At 40.3% G+C, this 20053-nt stretch overlaps 1 protein-coding gene across 4 annotated transcripts in view; it reads right to left on the minus strand.

Moving 5' to 3' along the window:
- Lrrc7 (leucine rich repeat containing 7) overlaps nucleotides 1-20053 on the minus strand; it is a 475963-nt gene that overhangs the window by 105002 nt on the left and 350908 nt on the right. For all 4 annotated transcript variants that reach the window (XM_015993791.3, XM_015993794.3, XM_015993790.3 and 1 more), the window contains 2 exons: nucleotides 18149-18293; nucleotides 13041-13113 (listed from right to left, as the gene is read on the minus strand). In XM_015993791.3, the coding sequence (XP_015849277.1) occupies nucleotides 13041-13113; nucleotides 18149-18293 (218 nt within the window). The remainder of the gene's footprint in view (nucleotides 1-13040; nucleotides 13114-18148; nucleotides 18294-20053) is intronic.

The raw sequence follows: 20053 nt of genomic DNA on the forward strand, positions 1-20053 counted from the left end.
ACAATCCTCTACTGTTGGTGTGTACAGTCACTGTGAAAATCAATATGGTAGTTCCTCAGAAAATTGGGAGTCAGTCTACCTCAAGTCCCAGCTATTCCACTCTTGGGCATATATACAAAGGATACTCCATCCTACCATAAGGACACTTGTTCAACTATGTTCATAGGAGCTTTCTTTATAATAGCCCGAATTTGGAAACAATCTATATGTCCCTCAACTGAAGAATAGATAAAGAAAATGTGTTTACACTCCAATTTACACAATGAAGTATTACTCAGCTGTTAAAAATGATACCATTAAATTTGCAGGCAAATGGATGGAACTAGAAAAAAAATTATCCTGAGTGAGGTGACCCAGACCCAGAAAGCCAAACATGGTATCTACTCACTTATAAGCAGAAATTAGCTGTAAAGTAAAGGATAATCTCATGCTACAATTCACAGACCCAGACAGGCTGAGTAAAAAGGGACATATAGATCTCTCTGGGAAGGAGAAATAGAATAGATTCCATGGGTTGACTGGGGGCAGGTGGGCATGGGAACAGGAGGGATCAGGTTGGGGGGCATGGAGTGAGAGTGTACTAAGAGAGATAACTGGAAGTGAGGGGCATTTTGGGGGCAAGGTAGAAATCTAGGACAATGGAAATTCCCAGCACCTATGAGGGTGACCCTAGCTAATAGTCTTAGTAATGGAGGATATAGAACCTGAACTGGCCATCTTCTGTAACCAGGCAAGGCTTCCAGTGGAGGGACTGGGACACCACCCCAGCTACAAAACCTACAATTTGTCCTCCCTTCAAGATAAGCTGGAGTAAAGGTGCTTGCAGAACTTGTGGGAGTGGCCAACCAATGACGGTTTCAACTTGAGACTCATACCAAAAGAGGGAGCCCAAGCCTAACACTGCCTGGATGTCCAGGAACCAGAGTCTGGAGAGCCTAGATACCTCAAATAGAACCCAAACATGATCAGCTTAAAAAAAAAAAAAGAAAGAAAGAAATGATTCCTATTGATACTCTGCTATACTTGTAGACTATGAAGCTCAGCATAATTGTCATCAGAGAAGCTTCATCCAGCAAATGGTGGGAGCAGATGCAGAGACCCACAGCCAAACATTAGGTGGAGCTCAGGGAATCCTGCAGAAGATGGGTAGGAAGGAATGTAGAAAACAGAGGGGTCAAGGACACCATGAGGAAATGGCCCACAGAGTCAACTAAGAAGGGAACATGGGGGCTCACAGAGATTGGACCAACAACCAGGGAGTCAGTAGGAGTCTGACCTCAGTCCTCTCCATATATATTACGGTTGTGTATCTTGGTGTTTCTGTGGGACTCCTAACTGTAGAAGTGTTGTGGATATCACTCTGTATAAATAAAATGCTGATTGGCCAGTAGCCAGGCAGGAAGTATAGGCGGGACAAGCAGAGAAGAGAATTCTGGGAAGTGGAAGGCTGAGGCAGAGAGTTGTTGCCAGCTGCCGCCATGAAAAGCGAGATGTAAGGTACCGGTAAGGCACTAGCCATGTAACAACTTATAGATTAATAGAAATGGGTTAATTTAAGATATAAGAACTAGATAGCAAGAAACCTGCTGTGGCCATACAGTTTGAAGCATTATAAGTCTCTGTGTGTTTACTTGGTTGGGTCTAAGTGGCTGCGGGACTGGCGGGTGAGAGAGATTTGTCCTGACCGTGGGCCAGGCAGGCCTGGAAAACTATAGCTACATCTGGCGTCCAATGTTCGTGGTATGAATTCACGAAAAAGCTGCTTGCCTGTGATCTTTGGGGGCCCTGCTCAGACCTGAGTTACCCTCAGCCAGTTGTGGTGAAGCACACTGGTTGGATTTACTGAAGGAAGCAGAGGCAGGAGGATCCAGAGTTTGAGGGCGGCCTAGGAGGCTTGCTAAGGAGAAGCTTCGGCTCAGCCACAAATGGTGGCGGTGGGACCATGGAGGCCGTGGCTACTGCTCCAAGTTGCTGGCTTTTTCTCATCGTGTTGGTGACTGCGGTGATGCTGCTACCTGGGACAAAGGGTTTACAGCTGCTTGTTCAGAGAAGAATTGCCAGGACCATCGTGTTACAAGAAAACATTGGCAAAGGTCAGTTTGGAAAAGTTTGGCAAGACAAATGGTGTGGAGAAATTATGGTGAAGATTTTCTCTTTTAGGGAAGAACATTCATGGTCCCAAGAAACAGACATTTATCAGATTGTGATTGCTCCAAACCACAAAGGAGGCACACACACAAAAAAAAATGTCTGCAGGGAACCATGACCACGCCTAACAGTGACTTTGAAATCTTCAAGAAGATGACAGGATCCCACAAAGATGATTCCACATGGACTATGGTAAAGCCATTAAGCTGATTAACACCACAGAAAGATTGACTTTGGACTACAAACTGCTTAAGACAATTTTGAGATGGCTAGCTGAGATGATCCAGCCTGACAGACTACTTGAACAAGGACTTGAAACAAGCCCTGTACTTTCTCATTATGCAGCGACTGGACAAATGATACAGGACTTGACAATTAACCCAAAAATTTTCTTTTCAGGATCCCCTAAAGATATCTTCACCCCCAGAAAGCAGGAAGTAATTTTAAGAAAATGATGCCCACATTCCCAGGAAGTGGGGTGGGTAGTTTTTGTTTGTTTAATGAGTTTTGGATATTGTCATTGTTTACAATGGTTGGTTACAAGTTGTTAATTGTTAATGGTCAGGAAAAAAGCTGAACAAGGAAAAAAGCTGAACAAGAAGATTAGACTCAGAGTTTTTGTTTGAATAAAAAGAAAGAAAAAGAAAAAAGAGAATATAGATATGAGGTAGATCATCAAATCTACTCTGAGAAAAAAGATAAAGAAATAATAGGATAAATGGGTAGATCATTGAATCTACACTAAAAAGAAAAAGGGGAAGATTATTGAAACTTTTATGAAAAGAAAAAAGAGAATATGAATATGATAAGATAAAAGGTCAATTTTTGAATCTACTTTTTAAAAGGACTACTTGTTTTATATAGGATAAGTAACAAAAATTTTTTTGTCTGAGTTTATCAAATGTTACTGGACTGGACATTGTTAGTATTTATAATGGAGTTTTTATCTGAATTTGTCAAATGTTAATGGACTAGACATCGTTAATGTATTTCTTAGCTGTATATATTGTATATACTTATTGGATATAGTTTTTCTTGTATTAGTTATAAGCGTTTTTAAAATTTTAGACAAAAAAGGGGAAATGTGGTGGTATTGTGTTCCCCAAAATATTGTGCACGCTAATAAACTTATCTGGGGTCAGAGACAGAACAGCCACAATATTAAACATAGAGGTTAGGCAGTGGTAGCACATGCCTTTAATCCTAGCATTCCAGAGGCAGAAATCCATCTGGATCTCTGTGTGTTCAAGGATACAGCCAGGCATGGTGACTCACACCTTTAATCCCAAGAAGTGAGCCTTTAATCCCAGGGAGTGATGGCAGAAAGCAGAAAGGTATATAAGGTGTGAAGACCAGAAACTAGAAGCATTTGGCTGGTTAAGCTTTTAGGCTTTTGAGCAGCAGTTCAGCTGAGACCCTTTTGGATGAGGACACAGAGGCTTCCAGTCTGAGGAAACAGGATCAGCTGAGGAACTGGTGAGGTGAGGTAGCTGTGGCTTGTTCTGCTTCTCTGATCTTCCAGTGTTCACCAAAATAACTGGCCTTAGGTTTTATTTTCATTAATAAGAACTTTTAAGATTCATGCTACATAGAAGTGGGGCTGTCTGTGACTCTTCTGCCTGCTTTTGGGTCCCTTTTCCTCCTACTGGGTTGCCTTGTCCAGTCTTAATATGACGGATGTGCCTAGTCTTATTGTAACTTGATATACCATGTTTGGTTGATATGCCTGGGAAGCCTGCTGTTTTCTGAAGGGCAACAGAGGAAGAGTGGTTTTGGGGTAGAAGGGAGGTGAGGGAATAGATTGAGAGGAGAGGGAGGAGGAAAAACTAGTCAGGGTGTAATACATGGGAGAAGAAGAAATAAAAAAGAAAAAGAAAAGAACAGGCAAAATAGTATTTATATAGAAGCTTATAACTTCACAGGTTAAAAGTGAAAACAACAGAAGCTTAAGGTATTTTTCACTAGTGCTTCCTAAATTTCAGTATTATGTGTATCCCTAGGCCAACCTGCTAAGATGCTGATTCTGATGCTGTAATTAGGGATGGGACCACACTGCATCTGTAACCAGCTCCTGGGAGACACAAGCACTGTGGGGCCAGGAAGGTACAAAATAAAGCTCTTGCAAATATGTCAAGAGCAAGATGTAAAACACACGTGACAGGCATGCCAATAGCAGCTGGAGTCATGCATGGGTCCCAGCTCTGTCAGCATCAGTGACAGGAACAGCAGGAGAGGCCTCCACTCCATTTCTGAAGATGTACTCTGCTTTTCTCTAGTTTAGTTTGGTCTTCAGAAGATTCCTGTCTGGAAAGATAATCCTGTATTCCTGGTCTTTAGTCACAGAATGAGTGAAGGAAGGAATATGAACATGTCACATAGATAATCTATAATCTCCTTGAACAGTATTTATGCCTCATGAAGCTACAATGAATGCAGTTACTAGTAAACAGAAACAAATGGCTTTGGGCTTCATCTTAATTCATCTTAATCTTTAACTCGTAACAGAAGTAATGTGGCCCTTGAAAGCTGAGTGAACTTTATGTACTATAACCCCCCTCAGCTGTAAAATGGGCAACACCCAATCTATACAAGTTCAATAAGGGTTAAGTGTACATTAACCCCTGGTGTAGAGGTCAGACTCCATTAAGACTACATAGCAGGAGGTAGACAGCATCCTGAGGAATCAACGCCTCAGCAATCTCCTTCTGAACATGAAGATATTGTTAAGGGAAATTGACTTAGTTAAACTTGGTTATGTCGTGAAATGAAGTCCATAAATTATCAGCAATTGATTAGTAGTTTGTGGGAGGCACAGGAACTAGGTATATCTCTGTAGAATTTTGTATATCTGAAGATATTTTGGATAGAGGGAGGGAGGGAGAGGGAGTGAGTGACTGAGGGTGGGAGAGAGAGCAGGAGAGAGAGAAGGAGAGAGAGAGAGAAGGAGAGAGAGGGAGAGAAAGAGGGAGAGAGGGAGAGAGGAAGGGAGGGAGGGAGGGAGGGAGGGAGAGAGAGAGAGGGAATTGTTAAACAGCTACTGCAGGTATAAAAGGCTCAGACTTTGTGTAAATGTGTTGGCTTAGTCCAGGGTAGAGACCAAGCTGCAGGGAGTTGAGCTGGAGCCTGCACTCACGACCATCAGAGGGAGTATCTAGCTGAGTTCCTCAGTTGATCCATTGTCAGCTTTATAACTGGGTAGCAGGGGCGGCAGTAGTACTTAGCCATGTCTGTAAGGTCTAAGTACACAGGAAGGAAGTAAAACCCAATAAACCCTTCTGTGGACAAGAGGGGCACTGAGTTAATTTAGTCTTTTAAATGTGTTTCTCTTAGCGTACATTATTTATATACAATAATGGGTTGATGGTTATGATATGCTTATATATACATATGTAAAACATACGTTAGTTACACTCACCCTTCTTTGCTATTCCTACCTTTTCTGATGGCCACCTCCCTTTCTCAGATAGTCCCTCTTCTACTTTCCCCTTTTTCTTTTTTAAATACCAATTCTACATATGAGAGAAACTTGATTTTCATTATTCTTTTTTTTTTTTTTTTTTTTTTTTTTTTTTGGTTTTTCGAGACAGGGTTTCTCTGCGTAGCTTTGCGCCTTTCCTGGAGCTCACTTGGTAGCCCAGGCTGGCCTCGAACTCACAGAGATCCGCCTGGCTCTGCCTCCCGAGTGCTGGGATTAAAGGCGTGCGCCACCACCGCCCGGCACAATTTTCATTATTCTTATTTCAGATAATATAAATAAATTGATTTAATTTGGGCTGGGGATTAAGTCTTCAATCACATCTTTTATGTTTCCATTAATCTTAGCTAACCTGTGGGGCTACTACTAAATAATGACAAGACATTTACAGACTTCAGTCAGATTATTTTTGTATCATGAATGGAAGAAGCCTACTCACTTTCAGTTTTCAATCTCCATCTAAGTTGGGTTTCATCAGACTGAGGAGGAAGCTGTGTCTTTTAGTAGTGCTGGCCAGATCCTAGAACTTCCCATCATTATAGAAACAACACACTTCCATTCCACCCAACTTTCTCACCCACCCAGAGCAGCTACAAGTTTTCATTTTCTTTGCTCTCTAGGAAGCAAATTGGATCCATTGAAAAGGAAGACTGTGAAAAATTATTTTAGATTGCATGAGAAAATTATCATCAAAATGCAAAGTTCTGCCTTGAACCACTCTTTAGTGGAGAATGGAGAAAATAGCTCTGCTTATTGACAGGTTTTATTTTAAATTCTACATGCTCCAAATGAAGATACTAAAGCATTGTCTGACCAGTCAAAACTACAGAAATATTTCATGCATGTGGGAGTAAGAGCAATTTCAGTTTAGCCACAGCCCACAAACAACAGCTGTCGGATGATGGCCTGGTGGGGGCTGTGGGGAAGAATGGTTCCATATAGGTATTGTGACAGCCTTTGTACTTCAAATTTTATGCATTATAAAATCACCAGTGAATTCCATATGATTACTTTTGTGTTTTTCCTCATCATTGTGAACGAATGAATGTGAGGGCATCTATCATTGGAGCAATACGTTTAATTTGTGTGTTTCAAATTTCTCTAATGTTTTTGACCCGTAATCAAATACAGCAGTGCACTGTGTAGCCATCTTTCAGTGAGTGGCAAATGGCATTTAAGACAGTTGTTCTGAAAGATGATAATGGGTCTGAAGGATTTTTACTGCAAACATGGGAGAGTGGCTCCATTGCAGAGCTCTTGCCTGGCACGTGTGAAGCCATGTGACTGGTCCTTAGCACACAAAACAAGTGAAACAACAAAGCAAATAAACAACAAAACAAAGCAGAACCCTAGTTGCTTGGTGACACCCTAACGTATAGTGTGGCTCTGCACTTGGTGTGTGGTGGTGATGGTGTAAGCAGACCAGTTGTGCTGCTAGTCACACAGACGTCAACACATGCAAGGCTGTGCAGCAGACACCTTTGAGAAGGACAGTAAACAGCCTACTGTGTGAAGTGTTTACCAGGCTACATTTTTTTTTTATCAGTTTTTTGGAGGATATTCTTTCAACTTCTTCTAAAGTTCACTGTTTCACTTGTGGGAGGAAGTGCCTCTATGATGTTCACACAGCGATAGAACTCATGTCTTTGAAATCAAATAACTCTTGGTTGCTCCATGACTCTGAATGGTTTATTACTGAGGACTCTATAAAAGCCTGGATAACTGAGGAGATGGATTAGTGGGTAAAGTGCTTCCTGCTCAAATATGAGGACCTGAATGTGAACCTCTGCTGTGGGATGTTCTATATATCAGATGTGTTGCTCTGATTGGTCAATAAATAAAACACTGACTGGCCAGTGGCTAGGCAGGAAGTATAGGCGGGACTAACAGAGAGGAGAAAAGAAAGAACAGGAAGGCAGAGGGAGACACTGCCAGTCACTGCCATGACAAGCAGCATGTGAAGATACCGGTAAGCCACGAATCACGTGGCAAGGTATAGATTTATAGAAATGGATTAATTTAAGATGTAAGAACAGTTAGCAAGAGGCCTGCCATGACCATACAGTTTGTAAGCAATATAAGTCTCTGTGTGTTTACTTGGTTGGGTCTGAGCAGCTGTGGGACTGGCGGGTGACAGAGATTTGTCCTGACTGTGGGCCAGAAAGGAAAACTCTAGCTACAGCTCTCCAACACTCATATGAAAGAGCTGAGTGTGGTGGCTAGAATCCCAGCAGTAGAGACATAAGACAGAAGGATCCTAGGGTTTTTTAGCCAGCCAGTTCATTCTATTCAGTAAACTCCATGCCAAAGAAAGACTATGTGTTAAACAAAAAAGTAAACAGACGGATGATAGACAGGGTGCCTAAGTACAACACCTGAGGTCATCTTGTGGCTTCCACATGTAGGTGCACATATAAACATATACCCCCTCACAAACTTTCACACACATACATATATGTATACACAAAAGCCTGGAAATACTATATATCTCATTTATTAACAGTACATTTTAAAGGTTTCAAATGTGCTTGTTATAGACTGAATAGTTATTTTATTCCAAAACTCATATGCTGATGTCCTGTCCCACCCAGGGAAGGTCCTGGAATTGAGACATGGAACTTTTGGGAGGTTATGGAACTGGATACAGCCATAAGACTGATGAGAGAGCATCTTCACACTTCCTCTCTTGTGTAAAGGAGAAGTCACATGACCATAATAGCATGGCAGCTGCTAGCAGGCCTAGAGAAGAACACTGATGAAGGCTGCCTTTCTGGGTACTAACTCTAGAACCATTAAAATGCATGTCTGTTGTTTCAGCCACATTAGTGGGGCTATTGTTCCATGCAGTTGAAGAGATACATCATCACTCCATTCCCAAGTGAAAACAGAGCATTTTTCTTGTGGATGATGAGGACAGGTCTTCCTGCTTGGGTGGCGTGGGTGGCAGTCACTTTACTGACTGGACCATTTCTCCAGCCCTTAATTACACTTACATGCAAAGTAAGCACATTTTCCTGAACCAAACCAAATAAAACAAACACCCCCAACAAAACTAAAACCAAAAACCTAAATGAAACGTTGTTTTATTTCCTTTATATTCACTACTGATTTTCAAGTTAGTTTTTAGAAGAGTTAGTCCAATCTACTAACACTTTCCTTATTTCTTTCCTGAAGAAGAGGAAACAAAGAAATCAACAAAACATAATAACACTAAAAATCTCAGAAAAATGAGTTACTGTGATAGAATTTTTGACCTTTACCCCTGTAAGCCAGCTATCAACTTTTGAATTAAGTGATCCAATTTGTCTTTCAAAAGTATCTTTCACACTTTTAAGAGAGTTGCCAATTTTAGCAAAAAGAAAATTAAGTATCTAATAACCTGGTACCCATTTCACTTGCATAATTTTCCCATTTTTCACTTTGTATTTTAATTTTGAGTCAAGGCAATTAGCAAAAAGTTGGAACATTAGAGTTCTAAATAGAAAGACACATCCATTACCCACCCTTTCAGCTGGATACTCTCAACCTCTTAACAATAAGTATAGACCTATAGAGAACTCCAGAGAAACAGTTTACCAAGAGCAAATTATGTGCCATATTTTTTAAAAGTTTTATACAATTTTAGAGATGGGATTAAAAACTACTTTAATTGAGATTTGTTATATAATTTATGAGTTGGAATTAAAAAGTTAGATAATCTATAAAATAAGCAGTTATAACCTGTGTGAAGTGGGATGTAAAGAGACAGGCTTGGAAGCACTTCCATGAAGGCAAACACAGGGAGAGAGAACATTTTCTGGTGGGCATTTTGATAGGGAGCATAAAAGAATCACATGAGGGTGGTGCTTTAACTCAGATCTAGAGCCCTGATACTCAGGGCTGTCTGTGAATCAGAAGTTGTGATATCACTTGGACATCTGAGAATGGTGTGGAATTCCAAGTTCTCAGGTATTATTCCTATTAGACCAGAGCTTGTCTATTAAACAAGATTCCCAGGTGCCTGTGACACTTATTGCAGTTTAAAAGCATGGACTTAAAAGATGCAAGTAGTCAGTCTTAGTAGAAGAGATATTCCAGGTAACAAGTGAGACAGGACCAAGGAGTCAGGACAAAGTTTATCTCATTGGAAAATCTGGAAAAAGGGAAGCCTGGAAACACCATAGATGCGTGATGGAACTGATGTGTGTCAGGCATAATAACCAGGCCAGCGCAAACTGTGTTTATGTATTTTATCAAGAGAGTTCTTAATTTCATAACCGTAGCTGGTAGTTTCTTCAGTAATTGACACAAAAATCTGTGTAGCAACAAAGCCTGAACTTTTTCATTCTTTCTCTCTCTTTTTCTCTTTGTGAACCACGGGAGTTTAATTAGCGATGCCTACAGAAGCGTGGATGAGCAGTCATTGCAGAGGTGTGGACAACTTGTTAGAAGCTACACCACTGAAGATACTGTCTCTCCCTCCACCAGCCACCACTAACTGACTAGATTTTCAGGAAGTTGTGGGGCAAGGCCTACAGGATTGCATTCTAGGGAGGCATGAAGTTGGCATTACGTTTGGATGTGAAGTGTTTCTCTAAGTGTTGGAGGCTGTGTCTCTTGTGCAGTGTATTAGTGGCAGAGCTCTGGGAAGCAGCTGGATCATGAGGGTTCTAACACTGTAAATTGATTTATACATGGATGGATCCATAGCCTAATGGGCTACTGAGGTGGTAGAAGCTTTAAAAGGTGGGTCCACCTGTGGCATATTTAAGAGTATGTCTGTCCCCACTCCTTCCCTCTCATTCTGCTAATGAGCTACTGTGAGTTAAGCAACTTTGCTTTTCTCTTAGTCATGGTGTTCTCATGTATCCCAGGAGCAGAGCAACAGAGTCAAATGACCATGCACTGAACCCACTGATACCATGAACCAAAACAAACTTCCTCCTTTAAGTTGATTTTCTTATAATCGGTGGGATGCTGGCAACACAAGTGGATACTGAACACACTACCTGCTCTGACACCAGAGAGTCTAGGACTATAATGGGTAGTGGTGGATGATGGTGTTTCTCTCGGTTCCTGGGGTGTGCATCAGGGAGAGTGCAACGTGCCAGGAAAGCCTGGAGGTGGCCCCGGAGATGTACAGGAGAAGGCTGAGCCTGTGGCCTTCTAGGTACTCAGCTTTCCTAATTAGCTGTGAACCTTTACCTCAGGTACTCTTCAGAAAATATTTCTCTATGATGGCCACCTTGAATTCCCTTTGTCCATGGATTAGACTACTTCATGGTTCATTTTGCTGCTGGCCATTGTCTTGTGAGTTCCATGCAAGGTGATACCTAAATGGGGCCTAAAAATGACTGTCCAACTAGTTACAATAGCCTGAGAGTGGATCCCCATGTCTATACAGTTCATTGTGATCAAGGACAATGTTGGCTATAGTCAAGTACCAGGTTTCCTTTAAGGAGGCACCTGCCCCGTCCAACTCTTAGGTATTGCTTCTTTCACCCAAAACAAGTGTTTCTTTTGCTTTTGTGGCATCTGAGCATTTCATAATAATCAGCAGTTTCACCATGAAGACTCAAGGGCTCTACCTTGTTGGTATTTGTGTTGCTCTATTTACTACCTACCAAATGACTAGAAGCTGATAGCTGACTGGTGATCATGGGTTTGCATTGAGTTACTATTTGACCAGTTTATGTTTTTCCACATTTGTAAGTCAAGGGACTTGAATAAATGCTGATTATGACTAAGCTCAAAGGCAGACTCTGGTGTAGTTTGTGCAATACTACTTGTCTTCTGGGAAGGAAGCAGAGAGGTATAGGTTAAGCAGTCCTGCACCTACCAGCATGAAACAAATCCTGCACTCAGGATGTGGACTGCTAGCTCAGGACAGGAACTAGTCCAGGGTACGTCTGGGATTAAACTAGACTTCAGAACTCGGTTTGTCACCAAAGGGGACAAGAGGCCAATAGAGGCTGAAAACCACACCCATGGACAGGAGCTTTGCTTCTCAGGGAGACCAAAGCCAAGTGTTTTTCCCTGCTGAGAAAGCAGCTCTCCTGTGCCCATGTTTGGCTCATCCAACCTCTTAATTTTGTCTTCAAAGAATCAAGACATTAGTTTGTATAGGAAATATAAACTAAGAGGCAAAAATACCAATCACAGCCTTTTAGAGATTAATGAATTTGAATTCAGTTCCCCTGAGTTTGACCCAGTGAGAAAGATTAGTGCCTGAGAAGATAATTGGGAAGAGGATTTTGATAATAATAATAACAAATAATAATAACAACAACAACAACAACAAAATTGCTTTTGTGCAATCCCAAAGAACTACGTTTTCTCTGTTGGAGAAAATGGAAGTAACTGAGGACAGAAACATACTGGACAGTCTGGATATTACAATGTTAATGGTTGACACTTGTACTGTTCTCCAAAATAGAAATGGAAATTTAAATTTGTTGAATTGTTCTACTCTTTAGAAGTGGAACTTCTCAGACCAGTGGATGTTTTTCCACTTGGCAGTGGACAGATGGGGTGAGAGGAGAAGGCAGGGACAAGTTCACCATCTAGCCTGCAGTGGTGGCTCTGAGGCTACACCCTATGTCAAATCGAAGAGTTTAACAGGCAGTTAGCCTTAACTGTAATAAACTCAGCTATGTTTAAAATCTGAATCTTTTTCTCCTTGTGTATACTGAACTCTGCCAAGAGAACGGACTTGTATACTCTTTCATAATGGGACAAGGCAGCTGGAATCTGATGGAATGGCCTTACAGGAAGGCTGATTTCAGCCTGAAGATGGCTTGTTCTGACACCTCATTTCATACATCGTCAACAAAGTCACTTCATTGAAACATAGAACATTAACAGTCCACAAGGAATTGTAAACTAAATGTTGTTTAAGTTCTAATCAATTAGTAAAAATTGTGCAGCATGTTTTATCCTTTTAAGGCAATGTTGGGATTTTATCTTCCAGTTTTTTTTAATGGTGGCTTTGCTTTTCTCTTTGTTGTCTAAAAAAAGTCAAGCTTCTATATGTACAAAATTATCAGAGTGTAATTTCAATATACAAATATACATACATATATATATATCTCACAAAGACTTAAAAACTTGATTCCCTTTTTATGAGAAATATTTAAGTTAATTTATAGTTGCTACTCAGTAAACTATATCAGATTGATACTCTCTGAAAAATACCATTAACAGTGTAATTGCAGGTCTTGTAATCACTTTGCTTGAGAAAGGTTCATGGTTGATTGACTATTTCTTATTATGTTTTATAGCTTCAGTGGACTCAGTGTTTAGATGTAAAGTTTTTACAATGTAAAATGAATGAAATGCAGTTCAAAGGAAGAATTTGCAGCAATGTTTTGATAGAAAATACAGCATAACCTTTAATTTCTGGTCACACATAGGTCAATAGACTAGTGTGGGAACTTACTTTCCGATTGTATTGGGTAGCATAGTGAGTTGATTGTCATCTACTTTTAGAGTTGTTAGCTTTTTCAGCAGTCCTGAAACAGAGAAGAAGTTTTATTAATATACCAGAGCAGGAAATGTCATTGGAAGAAATCATAGGGCTCACTCATGTTGAATCTATGTTGTTTCAGCTGGCTACGTTCTGCATACATAACACACAAACAGACACAGACTAGTTTTGAGTTGTTGTAAAAATTCAAATGTCAATGGGAGTAAATAGCATCAGAGCAGTTAAGTAAACAAACTTGGGGTCCACACACTTATCAAGAGATGCACCCACATCTTCCTGTTTTCCAGCAAATGGACCAGTAGAAACATTTTGAGTCGGCTGAGATTTAATGTTGAATTAATTCCCAAGCACAGGTAACTCATTTCTTATGATACAGACTGGAAACAGTTTAAAACAACAAGAGAGTAACAGTCAATAAGGGGGAAGGGAAGTCCTACAACAAAACATTTATGATTACAGTTGTGGAAAATGACCACACATGGGTCGTGTGCTGAGATTTCAGAAATGGTGGACTTGATCAGTGTTAGACACAAAAACAGTTCTATTTGTAATACCGCACATTGAGCTGGCCAGGGATTAATGTTAAAACTATCTTTTAAATGTGTATGTGCTTTTGTGTATATGTGCTTGAATGTGTGTGGACAGATGGATGCATGTGGAGTCCCCAGGTTGGCATCTGGAGCTTCTAGGATTGCTCTTACACACTCTTCCTTTGCTGAGGCAAGCTACTTCTGTCTTACTGAGAGCTGGCTGATTTTACTTATCTGCCTTGCAGGCTTGCTCTAGGACCCTGCCTTCACCTTCTGAGGCTGGATTACAGATAGGCTATCGTTTATCTGGGTGTTTGGGATCTAAAGTCTAGTTCTCACTTGCCTAGCAAGTGCTTTAACCACTGAGCCTTCTCCACACCCCACAACCACTTATTTTTCACTGTCTGACCTATGCCCTCCACACTTTTTATGGCTTGACCTCCTTCCATTACCTTAATGTGCAATCACTACACAGTAATGGGAGAACAGCTGCCTTGGGCATAATAGATCCTCTTACCCAACCATCAAACAGCTTGTAAATCAGTGTGGCTTCAATAGCCAAACCCAAGGACAAAATATCAGTACGAAGGTTAGCATTTGTTTATATGGGAACTATGTATATATGCTGTAGATTACTGTGTCCTGCAGAAGATTTGTCAGGAAAATATTAATTTCATAATCAAATGTCATTTGGGGATGTCAAGTTAAGGAAAACTAAACCATTTTCCTTAAAATTTTTCTAGGACTTTTTGATATAGTTATATGAAAACGTGATCCTCTGAAATTTATGTGTGTGTGTGTGTGTGTGTGTGTGTGTGTGTGTGTGTGTGTGTGTGTGTGTGTATGTGTGTATGTGTGTGTCCCTGTCCACACCCACTTGAGTGTGGAGCATCCTTTAACATTCACACCTGGTGGATATGGTGTCAAGTCATGCCCAACTATTTTAGTATTCTCATAATTTTTTAAAAGCCAGAGGAAGTCACATGAAGTCTGAAGTAAAGCTGTGGTTGACTTAGGATTTCAGTATAGTTATGTTTTCTTCAGAAGCAGGTAAAGAGAACTAACCCTGCTGTCAGACTGCTGCAACAAAATACCTGCAACATGGGAGCATAATTCTTCAGCTTGAAAACAATAACATGTGGGAAACAGGACATTCCTTTGGTGCATATTCATTATAGTGGTCATCTTTTGCACCAATCATCTCTGTTCAAAAGGTATCGGAACCATTTTAGCTTCCCTAGTGTATGTTTTGAAACATCAGCTCTGGGATGTAAAAGGACACCAGAGCTTGTTTATGTTATGAGTGGGCCATGAGTTACATTAGAATGTTTTGTAGCTTGAAGCCTCCATTACATTGCTATGCTCTAGCCCACCAGTGGAACTGTGGGAGGGTTGAGTCTCTTCACCACTGTGCTGGGTCACAAGAAGCTGAGGCTTGGATGACAGATGGCTGAGCAGACACCAGGTTACCACGAGCATTTCCAGAAGACCTGAGGCCTCTGGTATGAAGCAATGTTAAGGAAAATGAGGTAGGTTTGGACTCAGGCAAGTGGTTTCTGAGCAGACTAGAGGTGTGGCTCTCACATGAGTCTTTACAGCAGAAGCAAGCAGACCTTTCTGCTTAGCCTGAGTCCGTGGATTCACAGGAGCTTACCAAGACCAGACCACTTTACTGCTCACACATTACCCAAGGATCTAGTCTAGACTGGCTTAGAGCCTCAGTAGGTCTCTGATTGTGGGCTGAGAACCAGCTTTATGCAGGCTCCTGTCGTCCTCTCCTTCCCTTGTGTTTCCCTCTCCACATTCGCTATCTTTTTATACACCCCTGGCACTGAAGGATGAGGAGGACTGTAATTGCCATGGTAGATATTCTTGTATAGATACATGGTTAATATGAATGCTCCAAGCATTAAAATAGCTTTTTATTGAAGTTGACAATGTTTGTCTGGCATTTATACTCATTGTAATAGTTCTATGAAAGCAAATGTCTCTGTCTCCCAAGTCTTAGTTCTCGTAGGAGCTGCCACTGACTGAACACTTGGCACCTTGGATTAACTAGTGAGCCCCTCAACATGACCTAGAGGTAATGCTACTCCCTCACACTGATGAACAATTGGAGCACAGAGACATTATGTGACTTGTAGAAGGTCACACAGCAGGCAAGCAACTCGAACTCAGGTAACTTGACTGTGGAGCCTCTGCCCCAATTACTAAGTGACCATAGTTTGAAAAGTAAAACATTATGCATCCTCCTCTAGTGATTTTTCCTTGCTGTCCAAAGAAGCTTTTTATTAAAACCACCTGAAAGAGGAAGAGAGGCCTTTCACTTTTCTTGGAAACAGTGCAGGGAGGGACCAAGCACAGAGTGGTTGCTTAGTCTGCCTCTCTGTCAACCGACTCTCAGCTGCAGGACTGGTGTGACAGAGTAGAAATTTTGTTTTAGTTGTATTTTATTTTATTAATATGGAAATTCTTCTCTTATTTTTAAAATTCCTGGTGACCCAATAGATAATCCACATTCCAATAAGAAAGATGAGGTGCCATTTCTCATCCAGTTAGTGTCTGCGGTTTTTCTGGGGCCCAGAACAAAACTCTTATGTTTGTTGGCCAACAGGGGAAGGCCCTGAGGAAGGACTGTCTGTGTCTATAACCAGGCCCTGGGCACATAGTCAGATATAATTTCCCCTGAAGTTTCAGTGAGACATAAAGGACAGTTCAGTGAGTAACTAGTGTCCCCAAGTCACTTTCTTCCTAGGAGAGTTCTTAGGTCCTGAAGGAAGGTGTTAGAGCAACAAGAAACCTCTTTTGTCTTTCTTCTTATGCTGCTACATGCTCAGTGCTGTGTTCTGTATCACTCTAACAGGATGCCTTACTCCAAGTGGAGTCTAACTCTGCGTCCTGGAACTCACTCTGTAGCCCAGGCTGGCCTCGAACTCACAGAGATCCTCCTGACTCTGCCTCCTGAGTTCTGGGATTAAAGGCATTTGCCACCACAGCCCAGCTGTGAGCTGCTTTTTAAAGAAAGATAAATTAACAAATAATTCTGCCAAATCAAGAATGCCTTGTCTTTGGAAATAATTGGTTCTTTTAAATAAAACAGGCTTATTTAACTATATTTGTTATTTTTCTGTGATTTATGACACATAATTTCATTGTTTTATATTCTATGATTACTTTAACTTCTTTTTTTTATCTTCTGTATGGATTTTTTTCTATTTCCCTCCCTCTGGTACTTTACAAGTTTTAAATTTTATTTCTATTGAAGTGGATGCATTTTCATTTTTAGCATGCTTATTTAACTCCATTTTCCTGCATACTTGTGGAGTTCTTTATTTGTCAAGTAAATAGCCATTCTTAGCATGAGTAAATGTCCTTTACTAAGGATGGCACAGCCTAGGCCAGACACAGTCTCAGCACTGAGAAGGCAGCTATGGGCAAAACTATGTTCTCTGAATCAAGGCATTTTGCCTATGCATTTTCAGTTGTATGGGGGTGGTGCTGAACATGTAGAGTCGCATACTACCACTCTGTTGTCCTGATCAGATGAGGCTCTTTGTAGATAACAAGCCTCCTCAATGTTGCAACACACATACAAGTTCTTCCCACACTCATCTGCTCATAAGTTTCATTTATGATGACTAATGTTCAGATCAGAGGCCAGTATGTTCTCTGAGATGCAGCTGGGAAATGTGAGAGGCCTAGTGAAGCTTTCAGTTTTGCCTGGTGGTTGGAGAAACACTGTTTGATATGTGTGCTTATGTAAATAAAAAGTCAGCAAATTTATGAGAAAAGCTTGTGTGATTTTGTTGAAACCAGTGTTCTCCATCAACTGGGCTACTTGGTCTGTGACAGTTCTTAGGAGCATTAGCAAGTTGCTGAATACATGACACATCTATTCCAAACAGGTTGAAATCCCCATTTCAAAGTTAAGTGAACTCATGATTTTTCTTCTAGCCAAGATATCTCATAAACAGGAAAAATATAAAAGGACTACTCACTGTTCAGTCTTTTTATAACTTTATCTATAATTTATATAAATAAAAAGATCTGGTACATGCTATACCTACTCACAATCTTTTTTTTCTGGTAAGCATCTTATAACATATTAAGGACAATATGTCTTTTAAAAAAATAATGGAACTAAGAATCTATTTTACACATACACATTTTTATGTTTTTTACCTGTTATATCAATGTTACAATGCATCCACCATTACCAAATAACTCTAAATCTAAATAACTCTAAATCTAAACACTTACTTTTCATGACAACACTGAAATTTAGGAGATTTGACAGTTTTAAGATACATCTATTTAATAGGAACATTTCACTGGAGAGTTGGATTTGATGTTAAAGTTAACAGTTCATTTTAAGCTATTCATAGTATACAATGATCTTGCATGGTGAATTTGCTAATTCATTAATGTCAGGCTAGTAGTATATTACCTACATGCATAAACAAGTTATACTGCCAAAAAAGAAACTGCACACTTGACATAATTACTCATGACAAAATGTTACATCCTCACCTATTGAGTCAGGCAGCTGTTGCAACATATTGGATGATAGTAAGAGGTCCTCAAGGGCTTCACATCCAGAAATATCCATGTCAACCGTTTCTATCCTGTTTTTTGACATATCCAGGTATACCAACATCTTTAACTTCCCTATAGACTTGAAGACAGTGCATAAACTCAGGGTTAGTTGGGGATATTTCACAAGGCACTTGAAGCTGTAAAAACCGTGATGTTGTGAATTAATTTTAAAGCCACCATGACAGTAAGGAGGATATGGAAGCATTGATCAAATGTACACTGACTGGAAAGCACACTGGTGCATCCATTTCAAAACACAGAATCCCTACATGACCTATACACCCCTAGGCCTATTCTGCACAATTAAAAACACAAATGCACACAAATGGTCACAGATGCATTATTCACAGCAGTCAAGTGGCAGCAGCCTAAACCTGCCTCAGTGACTGCATGGGTAAGCAAAAGTGGCCTGCCTGCATAATGGATATTATCTGGCAGTGAATGAAATGTTGAAATATGTTACAAAATAGCTGAACTTTGAAAGGTGCAAGTCACAAAAGACCACACATGTAGGATTACGCTCATATGCAATGTCCAGAATGGGTAAATTTGTAGACAGGAAGTAGAGAAGATTGCCAGAGATTTAGGATTGCTTTTAAGGGTGATGGAAATGTTCTAAAGTTAGGTTGTGATGATGTTTATAGAACATTGTGAATCTGCTAAAAAAATCCACTGATTTGTAAATGCTTATGAATTATATCTGCAGTGGTTATAGATAAATTCTGAGTCAATGCAGCAGTCAGAACACAACAGATCTGAAATTTTCCAATGGAGAACTGAACATTGCATAGTATCTTTAAGGTTTAGATGTCTCAGAAAGATTTAAAATTATAATTTGGGATTGATTCTGCTAATTAGAATGTGGGAGGCAAAGAGGTCTTTGTACTCACAGATAAGGACTAGGGGAACCTGAAAGTTAAACATACAGGTTGTTCCTTCAAAGAGAGGAATACATTACCTGTCATCCACCCTGAAGTCATTCCCAGACCTTTATCATAAGCTCGTTTTATTCAGTTAATCTACAGAACCCATCATTATGGAAGGTGTCACATGTACTCTACAAAGAGTTTTGATATAATCATGTCTGATCTTTATCTAGCTTACCTTGTTCCTTAAAGAGATTTATGTATTCTTTATTGTGTGTATAGAATTGAGTTAACCAGGAAAGTTTTCACCAAGTTGTGCTGTATTTAAATATGCCTAAAATGAACCACTCAGTTCATTTGAACTGAAGTTCGAACCAACATTGGCTACTTAGTTATGCTGAACCAAACTTCTTTCTTGCCTCTCCAAGATCATTGCTCTGTTGGCCATGGTGGTTACAGAGACCCCTGCATTAGAGGTTCAGCATTCTGCTCATTCACCAGCCCTTTCTGAGACTCTCTGTTATATGCTACTATCTGTGCTGTGTATTAAGACAACATCATGAACCAGGCAGATGTATCTGGGAAGAAACTTGCCTGGATGAAGACAAGACATTTTAAAAATTTGAAACAAATTATTGTGAAGTGCAGGCATGTCTTCAGCTCAGAACATTTCTTCTTCCTCCTTCCTAGGGCTGTGATCATAGCTGCTCAACACTATGATAGTCAAAATGAGTTTTTTATCTTTAGGGAGTTTACATTAGTGAAGGCAACATCCAAAGAAACAATAAAAATACTATTGCTATGTGCATGAAAATTCATGTGGGAAATACTACAGAAGAAAGAGGGAAGGACCAAGACTGTCCAGCAGTTGTCATTTGTCAAGAAAGAGGAAACCCAAAGGAATCAAGATGGTTCAGTAAGTCAAGTGCCTGCTGCAGAAGCCTGAGGACCCCAGTTCAATCCCTGGCACCCA

This window comes from Peromyscus maniculatus, chromosome 6 (assembly GCF_049852395.1).
Source record: "Peromyscus maniculatus bairdii isolate BWxNUB_F1_BW_parent chromosome 6, HU_Pman_BW_mat_3.1, whole genome shotgun sequence".
NCBI classification, from domain to species: domain Eukaryota; kingdom Metazoa; phylum Chordata; class Mammalia; order Rodentia; family Cricetidae; genus Peromyscus; species Peromyscus maniculatus.